Here is a 14,090-nt window from a genome sequence, read left to right on the forward strand (position 1 = left end):
ATAACCGAATAACTATCCAATTAAGTGTTCACGTTTATTCGGTCGGATAAATGCCCCGGATATCCGAATAACTATCCAATTAAGTGTTCACATTTATTCGGTGGGATAAATATCCGTACTATTTTCATCCCTACACCTGCACTGGCACATTATTGATCATAGTAATAATATAATTGATTATTGCTGCAGTCCCTGCAATTCGGTATTCTAGTTGGGAATTTACCTCGTTGGGAATTGACCGGAAGAAGAAGAAAAGGCAATGTTCAGGAAAAGCATTTATCTATTTGCTGATTTGGCAGGCCGCGATGGGCGGCGACTCGAGCGACGCCGTCATGGCGCGCTGGATGCAGTCCGCGGCGCTGCAGCACGTCGCCGCGGCCTCCTCCGCCGCCGGCGCTGGCGGCGCCGACTACCGCGGTGGGATGCCTGGGCTTGGCGGCGCTGGCGCGGGGAGCATGCTGTCGAGCCTGCTGATGCAGGTGAGGTTCCTCTCGCTTCTCCCGGGAGATGAATGCGTGCTCTATATGTTGGAATGCGGATCGTGATGGTGGCCGTCTTCGGCGCGTTCCGGTGCCGCGTGTTCCGGATCGGGTTGCTGTTGATATGAGGCGTTGGAATCCCGCGACTCGCTTTAGGGGTTGTTGCTTTGCACGGAATCGATCGGGTTCAGCCTGGCTTCATGAATAACTGGTTTGTCGTCAGGCTGTTCGGGCTACGTCAGCATGATTAGAATCTACAATCTTTTTCTAGGCTTTTTCACGCCTTATTAATCTAGGATTGTGATGACCTGTATGAAATGCCCTGCCCATTATTTCACGGGCAAACCCACATTGTCTAACTGATAGCCATCTGTAAATATAAACATCTTTATCCATTGTGTAAACTTTTCTGTATTTTTTATATGGAGTTCGGAAAGTGTTTCGTTAGAATGGAGTCGAGGACTTAATTTTTGTTCTTTATGCTTTCCTTTAGGTGGTATTTTGATTGTTGATTACCATTTCTTTTGTAATGCCTTTGAATACCATACTCCTATGGGGAAAATAGTCTGACAAAATCAATAATAGACGATTTAATTCATGTGTTTATTGTTTGTTATATTAGAAATAGCATAGTTCAGATAAAAGGCAACTTGTACCGACTGCAGCAAGAAATGATCATGGACATATTGTGACCACCAACCATGCATGGTCACATCGAATATCATTTTGGTTTTCTTGGAAGTTGAGGCATCCAGGAAACCCTACTAACTTGAATCTAGTATGATTCTTGTGTAGTTGTGTTGACTGGGAGCACCAAGTTAAAACTAGAAACTAACTTTCAACACATATGCATATATCTGGGGTGCCTTATTTAGACCCTTGTTTGTTTGTGCGATGTAACTAAATAAATTCTTCTGTTTTCTTCTAACACTGTTTCCTTCAAGTATTGCTTACCACTACATAAAAGTATTATGGTTTTCCTAGTGATAGGATGTTTACATATGAATATACTCTCATACCATGTGCAATTGCATAAATGATGATCATCATTACTATTATTGTTTCATAGGGCTATGGGCCAGAGTCGACTGAGGAAAAGCAGAGGCTTTATACGCTTCTAAGAGGTCTAAATTTTAACGGAGAGTCTGCACCCACATCAATGTCTGAGCCTTACACGCCAACGGCTCAGAGCTTTGGTGGTGCGAACCCTGTTGAGGGGTTTTATTCACCCGAACTTAGAGGGGAACTTGGTGCTGGACTTCTAGACCTTCATGCTATGGATGATACTGAGCTTCTATCTGAGGTATGCCTTGTAAACATTCGCGATTGCATGATCTATGCGCGAAAACAGTATTTCATATTGATTCCTGAAGTGGCTTCATTCAGTCTACTTTAAGCTTATTATTTTTCTGTTGGCAGGATGTAGCATCGGAACCATTTGGGCCATCACCTTCTATGCCAAAGGATATCGATGATGATGATGAGGATGTGATATCAGGGAGTCAACAAGCCCCAGTAGATAATTATGGTGTGGTGACCAGTGAAAAAGAGAGCACTGCTAGAGAAAATAATGTAGCAAAGATTAAAGTAGTGGTATGTTAATCTTGTTCAAGTCAGTGATATGCTTGAATCTGGTTAATACTTGACATACCTGACTTAGTTCTTCACATTTTCATGTAAGGAAAAGACCTTTGAACAGAAAGGAGCTATCTCGTAAGGAAGAAGACATCATAACTGTGCAGGATTCATCATGTTTGACAGTCTACGAGCCTAAGCTGAAGGTATCTATGACTCATCTTCAGGAAGTTCTGTTGTGCTTATATAAAGCTACAACCATTTCTTTAGATTCTTTTCATGGTTATGGAAATCAACCATTTTACACTTAAATGTCTATTTGATGCATTAGATGGTCAACGTAGGTAGAGATACTCCTTTAACTCTTTTATGGTGGTACTTCATGGCCATGAACAATGTACTTGTGTGCTTACCGTGTTACTTTCTTGCTGCTAGTCATATAACTATGATCAAAACCTGGAATACTGATACTATTCCATGCCTACCATGCTAGATAGCTACCATATGGGTACTGTAGACATGTAGCTTTCCAGTGTTGTGTGTATATATTTGTGTTGGGGCGTGCCTGTTCCTTGGAATGGGCAGGAAGAGTTTGCGACCATTTTGGTTTAATATGTTCTAATTTGGTGGTAACTTAATGTCTCCTGTTGACTATCATGTTGGGTTTAACATTGCTGCTATACATTCCTGAGCTTATTAATGAACCTATGCAGTGAACCTGTGGTGCTTAAAAGAATCCTTTAGAACGTTTATCGAGAAAAAAAAGCATCAAAACTAACTGAAATTCTGCTTGTTTTCCTTCACAGCTATATATATATGTTTTCCAAAACAGCTCTAAAATAATTCTGAAATGCTGTAGGATAAACTTGAATTCATAATCTTAAGATTTCACGAGTACTTCTTTGAACCTGTTTTTCCTACTTTTATGATGTCTGCTAACATATTCTTTCCACTGAAAGGTGGATCTGACAGCCTATGTGGAGAAGCATGAATTTTGTTTCGATGCTGTCCTCGACGAACATGTTTCCAATGATGAGGTGTTGCTCTTTCTTATCTGTTTTTTCTCTCGAACAAGGAGGAGAGTGTAAGATCAAAATAATTATCATTTAATTTACAGTTAACCTTATGGAATTTTCTGGACAGGTTTACCGTGAAACAGTTGAGCCCATAATTCCAATTATATTTCAGAGAACAAAAGCAACATGCTTTGCTTATGGCCAAACAGGTTAGATAATACATTCTGTTATTACAGGGTTATCAATATACTCCCTCCGTTCCAAATTATAAGATGCTTTGACTTTTTTGGTACATCCAACAAAATGGATGTACCAAAAAAGTCAAAGCGTCTTATAATTTGGAACGGAGGGAGTATATTTTTATGCATAATTGCATTGTGGTTTCTTATAGTTTCTGTTGACCTACCATCTGTCGAATTCATGAACAGGCAGTGGCAAGACATACACAATGCAGCCTCTGCCTCTGAGAGCTGCACAAGACATGGTTCGTCTATTGCACCAACCTGTCTATCGGAATCAGAATTTTAAGTTGTGGCTTAGCTATTTTGAAATATATGGTGGGAAACTCTTTGATCTTCTATCTGACAGAAGGTTAGTTTTTGGATTTTCTTTTTTTGGTTACGTGACCTGCTTAAATATTTAAAAATGGCATACGTTTCTACCTTCATGATTCTGATGTATTGAATACCACACTATCACATTGTCTTTTTTCCTTCCTGGTTGTGTGTGGGTGAACTTGTGCGTGTGTGTGCTTGTTGCTCGTATTCATGATCTCTGGTGCGACCGTGCGAGTGTTGAAGCATGTCTCTACTTCAAAGTATCTATTCTTCATCTATACATAGTCTATTGTTAGCCTTGAACCATTATTTGTTTGGATGAGAAATCCATGTTTTCGGATATTAGGCCGAAATACCGCTTGATGCTTTGTAAAACAGCATCATTGTAGATTTTTGAAACGCTGTTAAAGTTCCCATTGACGTAACCTACATTTTTCATCTTTTACTGAAAGGAAATATTTATGTCTGAAACAATGGCATTTCCTTTTGGATTTTGAAGATTTAACTTATTGTTTGAAATATGGGCCTAAAAATTGTTTTTGGGATGTTCTGTCCAGCTTATTTTACCTGAACTGAAATGTTCTATCCTTTGTTTTATAGGCAACTACTGATGAGGGAATATGGCAAGAAACAAGTTTGCATTGTTGGTCTACAGGAATTTGAGGTTTCTGACGTTCAGGTCGTCAAGGAATATATTGAAAGAGGAAATGCAGCCAGGAGCACAGCGTCAACGGGGGCCAATGAGGAGTCATCATGGTCACATGCTATTCTACAACTTGCTGTGAAGAAGCACATCATTGTAAAAGATACCAGGAGACAGAGAGATCGTGATGCTAATGAAGCTAAAAATACAAAGGCTGTGGGGAAAATATCATTTATTGATCTTGCTGGAAGTGAGCGTGGTGCTGATACTACCAACAATGATAGACAGACAAGGTGTAGGTTATGTCTCTATAGAATTGCACTCCTTTATTGATTTCTCAAGCTCCTTCGCCATCTCACTTATTTTAACCATCAACTTGTTATCATATATCAGGATTGAGGGAGCAGAGATAAATAAAAGTCTGTTAGCTCTCAAGGAATGCATTCGAGCTCTTGATAATGATCAGATACACATTCCTTTCAGAGGAAGCAAGCTTACAGAGGTTCTTCGTGACTCATTTGTTGGTAACTCTAGGACAGTGATGATTTCTTGCATTTCTCCAAACGCAGGTTCATGTGAGCACACACTAAATACCTTGAGATACGCTGATAGGTAACAATGCTATATCCAAGTGATATACATGATTTGTTTGTTTCAAAAATGCTTCCTGTCATTAACTTGAATTAAATAATAACAGGGTCAAAAGTCTCTCCAAGGGTGGAAACACAAGAAAAGAGCAGTCCACAGGACCAACTACTACTTCTAGCCGGGAGTCTTCGTCAGCTCCATCATATCCATTGCCTGCTGAAGCTGAAGAAATTCCTAATCAGATTCAAGAGAAGAGACCAGTTGATACTTACCGGAAGGGCACTGAAATTTTGATCTCCAACGCTTCTGTGGAGCCTGACAGAAATTCCTTTAGTATGATTCCAAGTTATTCTAAAAGAGGGAGAGAAGAAAACAGCGCAGCATTTGGTAATGATAGGGAGAGGTATGATTTGAAGTCCAGCCAAACTGCTTACACTAGTAAGGCACAGTTGGTTCAGAATTCAGCAAACACACAGGAGGAGGAGAAAGTCACAAAAGTCTCACCTCCTCGGAGAAAGGCTTATAGAGAAGACAAATCTGATAGGCAGAGCAATTACATGAAAAAGGATAATGGTCCTGAGACAGGTCGGGCTGGGTATAAGATGCAGCAGGCAAAGCAGCTGCAACAGCAGCAAAGGCCAGCATCTGCTTCAGCTTCATCAAGGCAATCTGAAAAGGAAAGTTCTTGTGATGATGTAGAAATTGATGCAATTCTTGAGGTAAAGACAATTCATGAAAATGCTGTGTGATTTTATCCTGCATCGAGATGTGTTGCTAAGCTTTCTTTTGTATGTTAGGAAGAGGAGGCCCTCATAGCAGCTCACAGGAAGGAAATCGAGAATACTATGGAGATCGTGCGGGAAGTAAGTTTTAATCTACTGAATAATGTCCATGATAATGTTCTTAGATTGACAGCTGTACACATACAATAAGTCATCTTACTGTATACTACCACCTCGATTTCAGAATGTATGGCGAATTAGAATTTGAAAAAGCCAGACTGTAAGCTTTGATCATCAATTAGTTAAAATCTATCTATGTTTACTTGTTTAGTGGACAAAAAGATATATCAATAGATTTGTACTCCATGCCAAAACCGATGCGAATAGTGCTTAGTCAAATGATTTGAAGTTTGACCAAATTTATATAAAAAGATGCTAATATTATCATACTAATTAAGTATCATTAGAAGCGTCATAAAAATAATATTTTTAATATTTTCTATGAACTCCGTCAAACTTAAGATAGTTTGACTTTGACCAGACCTAGAATTGTATCCTTTTTGGGACGGAGGTAGTATTTCACATGCCTTTTAGTAACATAGTTTTGTAGTAATTGATATTATATTGTAAGAGAATCAATGGACAAATCGTACCTTGATAGATTCTTTTAATTATATAATACGCCTTATTATAATGATATTTGTGTGTTCATAGGAAGAAATGTGATTAGCTAGTACACATATATGCACATACATCTCCAGTTATCATAAAGAGGGGACCATATATTTTGTGAATTAACGTTAAGCTGTCTATTTGGTTTTGACTTCCTTGTTTGTTCTTTTGTTTTAAGGTCACTGGTTGATAATACCGCTATTTCACAGCGCTGTTCATTTTGCCATGCTGCTTAAACACATGCTTTATTTTTCTCAGGAGATGAACCTTTTGGCAGAAGTTGATCAACCAGGTAGCCTGATTGACAACTATGTGACCCAACTGAGCTTTTTGCTGTCACGCAAGGCTGCAGGTTTGGTCAGCCTCCAAGCACGCTTGGCACGGTTCCAGCACCGCCTCAAAGAGCAAGAGATCTTTAGCTGCAAGAAACCTTCCAGATAGTATGATCAGCAATGGCTCTGGCTTGCCCACTTTGCCTCTTTCTTTTCCCCATTTTGTACGAGGAATTAGAACTGTTGTTTGCAGATATCAGTGGGTCTGATTTTCGTCGTGGGGTCTTTGTGGAAACTGATACATTGTTGTATATTCATTACTGATATTATTTGCATTGAGGAAGGAAAGGATGTGTGAATGGTGAAGCCCTTGAAATGGCCTTTTCCCCATTTCTTTTGAGCGAAAACAAGGAACACCAACTGTCGTATATAAGTAACTTCCCCATTGTAACAGTGACAGTCAGCATTCTCTGAGACTGACCTTTTCTTATGATTTTTTTTTCTGGACAAACTCCAAATGTTTAGAAGGGCACTCATTTGTCTCCAACATGAGGTATAAATCAGGTCGAAGCTCATGGGTTTTTTCGTGGTCCTAAGCTTCAATAGGTTTAGGGTCTTTTGGTTAGCGGTGGTCATGGAGGTCCTAAGCATCAATAGGTTTAGGTTGAATCTAATGAATTTGATGTTAGCTTGAAGATATACCAGCTAATTATTTAAAGATAAACAAGATCATCGTTACAAATTATGAAAATTGATAACTACTCAGGAATGATGATAGTGCGTTTAGAGGACTAAATAACAAAAAATATTTTGCCATTCTCATTTCCCTCTGTATTTTTTCTTTACCTGAATGCTTTTCTCATAATTATTTTAGTAAGTCACGATATGCAAACTAACTCACATATATATCTTCTATATACTATATTATCCAAGGACAATTTTCTCCACTTGAAATGAGTTTTTACAATGCATGTCGAAATCTCACATTATTCACCAAACGAGAGTATTGCAATTGCAATTCAACCAAATCCAACTTGACTGGAGAACAGGGTAGGCTGATACTCAGCATTGTCCCCAAGGTCTTTGTATATAATACAATAAGATAAGAAAATACATTGCTCACTATCCAATTATGTTTTTTGAATAAAGAAGAAGAGAGATGGGGAGGGAAATGTCTCACCCACTAGCAACGTGCATATTTATTACAAATAAGGAAGTCCTCAATGACTTGAAAACACTAGTCTCAGATATATAGATCTCAGGGAGATCTAACGATGGATGGTGTACACATAACTGGATGGGTGCATAAAAAATCAGTTCCATTTAACTGAATATGTGTCTAGAGGCCAAGCAAAATATTTAACTCAATCTATCATCGTAGGCCAAGCAAGCATTTCCATGTCAACTCATCGGCTGATCAGACACTCGGTTGGCTGTCACCACAGCTGCTGCTGACATTACTAGGTGGATGTTCTGAGGAGGTGTCGCTCCCCACTTGTCCGTCGTCTGTATCCAACGGCTCCAGCACATAAGCTGCACCATCGCTCATGCCCACTGCAATCTGGTTAGGCTTCCAAGGACGTGTTGCGATGACTGTGGGATAGACAGTTTCACCAACGCTGGAAACCAGAGAGGCAACGAAAACAAGACGTTTGTTACCAGAATTGAAAGTACCACTCAAACAAAAAAACAGAAACTGCTTCAAACTCCACATACCTGGATATTGAAGATGGTACGTAGGCAGAGGGTGCTATCCAGCACTGTAGCATAAGAGATTCTGCCTCGAATATTCCAATTGCACCATCACGAAATCCAGCATAGACCAACAAACAACCAAGTGAGTATACCGCACTTGAAATTGGAGCAGGGAGTGCATCTCTTGGGTACCACTGCATTATCAAGTTATGGAAGGTCAAATATCAATGTGTAATGTGCTTATTACAATGCATCGATACGATTAGGAGCATTCGACAAGCATGATGTAAATCATGTAATATGTTAGTACTCCAACTCAATAGACAAGACAACATATGATTACTAAGAGATGCAAATATATTGTTATGAAAATGTTGTGAATGACTTACCGAGCACAAGCATTCCAATTGCCAATCATAGATCGCCAACTGACTCTCATGAACTACTAAAAGATGCGTTGCATCATAGTGAAACTGCACCATTGTATCACCAACTAAAGCACCGGAACCATTAGATGGATGTTTGATGTATCTTGATTTCTTCTTCTCCCAACCATCAATGCTCCAAACACATAGCTGCAAATTTCATTTCATTGCAAAAAACAAGAAAAGAATGATTCGGAAAGAAACAATACTGTATTTTTAGATATTATACCTTTTAGAAAGTGGAGTGTATTTATAGATCTTTATATATTTTAGAAAGCGGACTAATGGATGGTATGAAATGCGACTAACATAATGTCGGGGGAGCATACCCCGGTTACCCCACAACGTGGCTTACGCCGAAGGAAAGCGCACTTCGGGTGGCCCAGTAGGCCACGGCCCATCATCCGCGTAGCGCCTCGACCACTCGCTCCCCCCGACCACGCAGTCGGGTCGGGATACGAGGCACGACCTCGACCACCCCGGGCCTCGGCTAACCGTCAATGGATAAGACCAGGGGAGGTTGGCGCATTCAATGCGCCTGCCGCAACGAGACGTGCACGCACCGCACACCCACTCAGACCAAAAGGACGACGACCACCCAACGGACCATGGGGCCTTAGGATGCATCAACCACCCTTCGGACCACAGGGTCTTGGAGTGAGCCATCACCCCTCGGACTGCTCCCCCCACCAATTCAAAAGGCCACTCCGTGCCCAGGCGATGTCAGGATATGGCACAGGACCGCTCAAACACGACTCGACAGGCAGGTGTACGTCCACGCTCGCCACAGAGCATGCGTCTCACATCCAGGGACTTGACTCCTCGAAACCGGATAAAACAAGTTGACCCCCGACCACCTACGTGTGGTCGGGGACGACGCCTCGCCGCCCCCTTCATGATCAGGAGGGCGGCCGGTCAGCAGAGGACGGCAGGCATAGACTCAAACTAGCGCACAACGCCCACCGGGGGAAGTAGGCGCAAGGACGAAGGCCACGACTCGCACTATTGCAAGCCCACATCCCATAGGACTACAAGAGGACAGCCACGACCCGCACTGTGCCGCTATGGTGCACCATACCTCGACGTGGAGAACAGGAACCCGTACGACATCCGAGCATGCAACATAAGCTGGGACAAGACGCAGAGGGCCCATGGACCAGGCTCGCCTAACCACCCCGCCCTCCCCTCGTGGCTCATCGACCACTCGAGTGCAGGGGAAACCCCTTTCTTTCCAATGGTCACTAAGGGGGGGACTTCTCGGCCCCCAAAAGCATATAAGGGGAACCGGGGCCATTCATTCTAGCGGACGGGAAAAAGGAAAACACTCCTCTCAAGGCTCTAAAGGGATCTCTCTCTCTCTCTCCTCTCGCTCTCCTTCTCTCTCCTCCCCTCCTCTCTCTTCCTCGTCTTAGTTCTCGTCTCTCTCTCTCTCTCTCTTCTCTCTCTCTCTCTCTCTCTCTCTCTTCTCTCGCCGCTCCCTTTCTAAACACACACTTACGAGCAACCCCCATTGTAAGCCAACTGAGCACTTGAACCGAGAAACACGAACTCGAACCCCTCTGAGACTGGACGTAGGGCTCCGGCTTGAACCAGTATAATCTCCCCATGTCTTGAGTGCTACCATCGATTCCTAGAGCTGCGCGGCACTAAATTTATTGGTCGGTTCACAAAACACCGACACATAACATTTGACTGTATTTAATTCAGCATCCCTTAAATTTATAAGCAAAAACAAAATCGCTAGTCCTAATTTTGATATATATTAGAATTCACACCTGAGCATCAGCACCTGAAGATACAAGCACCTCCATTGATTGCGAAAATGCTAGTCCAGTTATCTTTTTGTGATGACCCGTGAGCACAGTTGTAACCTGTGCAATTCGATTAAGATAAGTTGATATTTTGGCACGTTGATGTTAAATATAAACTAAACGGTAATTAGTACACTAAGCATAATATTTCACATAGGAAGAATCCATTATCATTAAAAATTCTCAGATTTTTAAATGTCGAGCTAACAACATATGTATGGGTTATGATGGTTTTTTGGGTCATATACCACAAGGTACTTACTACTCTTCATATTGTTGACGGGAGCTACCACAAAGTTGCTATGTAATATGTATACCTTGTGGTAGTATCTGCTCAAAGTGCGCAAAAGGTACATAATTTGTTATGTCAAAAAGAACATATATAAAACAACATCTACAATCTTATGATATCCTAATACATAAGTAAAATATGAGGGGATATATAGTCTAAAACGAGAGCATATTATTTTACAATGGGTACACTAATGCATTTCCGGTGAGAACTATATATAATAAGTTTTGCCAATCCTATGAGATTCATGCAAACAGGGGATGACATATTCATGTTCAATACTCATCTGTACGGACACTGTAGATTTGAACTGAAGAGTCCTCCCTTCCAATAGCTATGATGTTATTGTCTGGCGGGTAGAATGCAAGGAAAGTTGCAGCCGGTGGAGGTGCCATGAAAGTAGTCATGACCTATATATGAGAGATTGCACAAGATCAGTGAAGCCAAAGAAAGGCCATGGTGCAACTACGAAATAAAAATTATTTTACGGAAGTTGTCATGCATGATTTGTAAGAAATCAATCATGGAATTAACTACTTATTGTTATAGACAACTGAAGAAGACATACCTTGAATGTCATCATGTTGAACAATGAGACTTTGCCACCAGAAGCAGAAATTAGATAGCTGTCATTTTTGGATAGTGCAGTGCAGGCTGTTTGCTTCTTTAGGGTCATTGCCATCAATGGTGTCGTTTGTCATTGGAATGCCATTTTGTGGTTGCCATAGTACAGGTGGAACAGATTTGGACGACTAACGAAAAGTAAAGATGGATGGTTTTTAAAAACAACCAAACAGAACTACAGTGTTGAAATCTTAAGCTAGTGGTCCAATCTAACCTTGCCACGTGGATTCTTGTCCCTGTGCTCCCATTTCCACAGCTTATGAACAGCATTGGAGCTGAGAGCCAAAAGTGCCACCCCACTATGTGTGTACAACAAGCGCATAACCTACGAAGAAAACAAATAAAACACAATGCTTATCAGAATTATATACTGTTCTGAATATGAATATAACAGTCTTAAATTCTATCGAATTGTTCGGTGTGTGCTATGTCATGAAAATCATAAGCACACGAACAGATACTGATGTGTGATATTCCTTTCATTAATTTTAATGGAAGATGTACATGCAAACATTGCTGAACATACTTTGCTTGAAGATGCGGTCGGATCTGGCATACGCAGTATTTGAATATGTCCTGAGCCAACGATGTCGTCCGCCAACTTCCAAGCCTTGGTTACTAACTCAGGGGCTTTGCTCATTTCCATACATGCCTACCATTTGTTCGATATGGTTAGCAAATAAATACAAATATATTGAACTGCGACGAAAAGAAAAAAAAGCACGTGCACACTCGACTGCCACTCATGAATTCCCTGTCATCATCATAGAAACACAACATACACATTCCAACCAAAACAAAGCTACAAGCTTTCTTTCAAAAAACAAAGACATAGTCCCTTTTCGAGGATGAGTCGGCTCCCCTAGGGTTAGCGACCCCTGGCGGCCGCGACCCACCCCCGCCGCCACTCTCTTGCCAGCCGGCTTGCCATCTCCGGCACCCTGCGGCCCACCTCCCCCGCCTGTCCTCCCCCCCCTCCCCTACTCCGTCCTCGAGACCCCACAAGTCCAGCCAGCGACGGCAGGCCCGCGCCCCCAAACCCGCCGCTGCCGCGCCAGTGGTCCCCTCCCGCCCTTCCAACGAAGCCGGCCCCACCAGCGGATGTGCTGCTAGTCGCGGGCCGCTGGCCGCCGTCTCCCCCGCGGGGCCCGTGCTCGCCGCAGGGGATGGCTTCCCCCCTCCCTGCATCCGCACCCCTCCTCTCCTCTCCTGTGCGCGGCGCGCGTGAGCACGCGGCACGGCCACCGACGCCGCCCGCGTCGGGCCCCTCCGCCGGTGTCCCACTGCACGGCCAACACCCAACCTCGTCGCGCCTACGCCCCGTCATCGCCACCGTGGGCCTCCTCCCCGGGTATGGCGGGCGCCTCCGATGGGAGCCTCCTTGGTCATCGCCACCAACGCGGGAGCCGGCGCTGGAGCACCCTGTCCTCCCCAGCCGCCGCCGACACCGGGCCCCACCACCGTGGCCACCGCGGCCAACTCTGGGATGCCGCCTCCAACGGCCACGACGCCGCACCCTCCCACCGCAGCCACCACCGGCGCTGGAGCGCCTCTGTGAACTCCCTCCCCGTCCACGCCACCGACGGCGCCGGGCCTCTGCGCCACGGCCACCACCTCCATATGTAGCTCCATTGAGCCCGACCCGAGGGATCTGGCTCTAGAGCACCTCCGCAGATTCCCTCTGCGTCCCCGCCGCTGTCGACGCCAGGCTCCACGCTCATCGGCCGTGGCTCCGTTCTACCCATCTTCGGGAGGGCACACGAAGCGCCATCGATGGGCTGATGACGGTGGCGACGAGTCCGACGACGACCACCCCACAACCTACCTGGAGGCCGCTCGTCGCCTTGCGAAGCCAGCCGCAGCATCCCCCGTGCACGCCCAGACTCGTTCAGTCATGGTTCTAGGGCATGGCGGAGCGAACGCTAGATAGGGACCTATGCGATGGCAGAGGAAGCGTAGCCGGCCGTGTCCCCAGCTAGTGCACGGCTTGCCTGCTTAGCCAGTGGATGGTCGGGTCCCTGACCGCCAATGCCTCGGCGCCCGCAGACGGGTCTCTGCCCCCAACGCCGATGGGTGGCGGGAGATCCTACCCCGACAGGAAGTGGGACCTGCGGCTGCCTTAGCTGAGCCTCACCGCGGATCGGCTCGGAAGATCCCAGCATAGCTCCGCACAGATGTTTCAACTACCTCTCGTACTCGCACCGAGTAGCGACTCTACCGATTGCCACCCGTGCCTGCGCTGCCACGATTCCGCACCTGTGAGGGACTGCAAGCGATCCAAGTCGGCGCCGAAGGGTGGTGGCCTGCCTCACACGCTCAGCTCATGTCACAACCCCGCCTCCCAGCACGCACCCCTCGGCAGTCCACCGACCTCGGATGGGACCCCGCACAGGGATCGTGGGGTGTGCCGATAGCACCGTCGATGCCAGAAACACACCAGCGGTGCAGGGGTGTCCCGGCGACGGACTCAGCATGGGCGCACCTGCCGACTACGCCACTGCTTCGACTGCCGCACGCAGCTTCCTCGAGCCAGATCCTCTCCGCGTAGGCGCTGTGCGAGGGCGTAGGGCCTCCCGTTTGGCTCGTCTCGATCGACCCGATCTGGATGAGCTTGCCGCCTCGCTCGTCGCGAGCCGACCAGCGGTTCACACTAGCGCGTGGGTGCCTGCATGCTGCGGCAACTGTCTCTCAGGAGGTTCAAGCTTCGGTGGTGGACACT

The 14,090-nt window shown here is 44.8% G+C and overlaps 1 protein-coding gene across 1 annotated transcript; it reads left to right on the forward strand.

Annotated features, from left to right (window-relative positions):
• The first annotated feature begins 305 nt into the window (after positions 1–305).
• Positions 306–6,693, forward strand: LOC136515024 (kinesin-like protein KIN-13A). Its single transcript, XM_066508720.1, has 12 exons — positions 306–479; positions 1,549–1,782; positions 1,899–2,071; positions 2,155–2,260; positions 3,014–3,091; positions 3,198–3,279; positions 3,499–3,661; positions 4,228–4,563; positions 4,664–4,882; positions 4,968–5,577; positions 5,656–5,721; positions 6,511–6,693. The coding sequence occupies exons 1-12, from the start codon at positions 306–308 to the stop codon at positions 6,691–6,693; spliced, it is 2,424 nt and encodes an 807-aa protein (XP_066364817.1).
• Positions 6,694–14,090: the final 7,397 nt, after the last annotated feature.

Source organism: Miscanthus floridulus, chromosome 17, assembly GCF_019320115.1.
Source record: "Miscanthus floridulus cultivar M001 chromosome 17, ASM1932011v1, whole genome shotgun sequence".
Lineage (NCBI taxonomy): Eukaryota > Viridiplantae > Streptophyta > Magnoliopsida > Poales > Poaceae > Miscanthus > Miscanthus floridulus.

Bases quoted from the DNA above. Each gene is read 5' to 3' on its own strand.
- LOC136515024 (XM_066508720.1), top strand. From the start codon at position 306: ATGGGCGGCGACTCGAGCGACGCCGTCATGGCGCGCTGGATGCAGTCC. The intron at 3,280-3,498 runs GTTAGATAATAC...ATTCATGAACAG, and splicing joins CTTTGCTTATGGCCAAACAG to GCAGTGGCAAGACATACACA. The intron at 5,722-6,510 runs GTAAGTTTTAAT...TATTTTTCTCAG, and splicing joins CTATGGAGATCGTGCGGGAA to GAGATGAACCTTTTGGCAGA.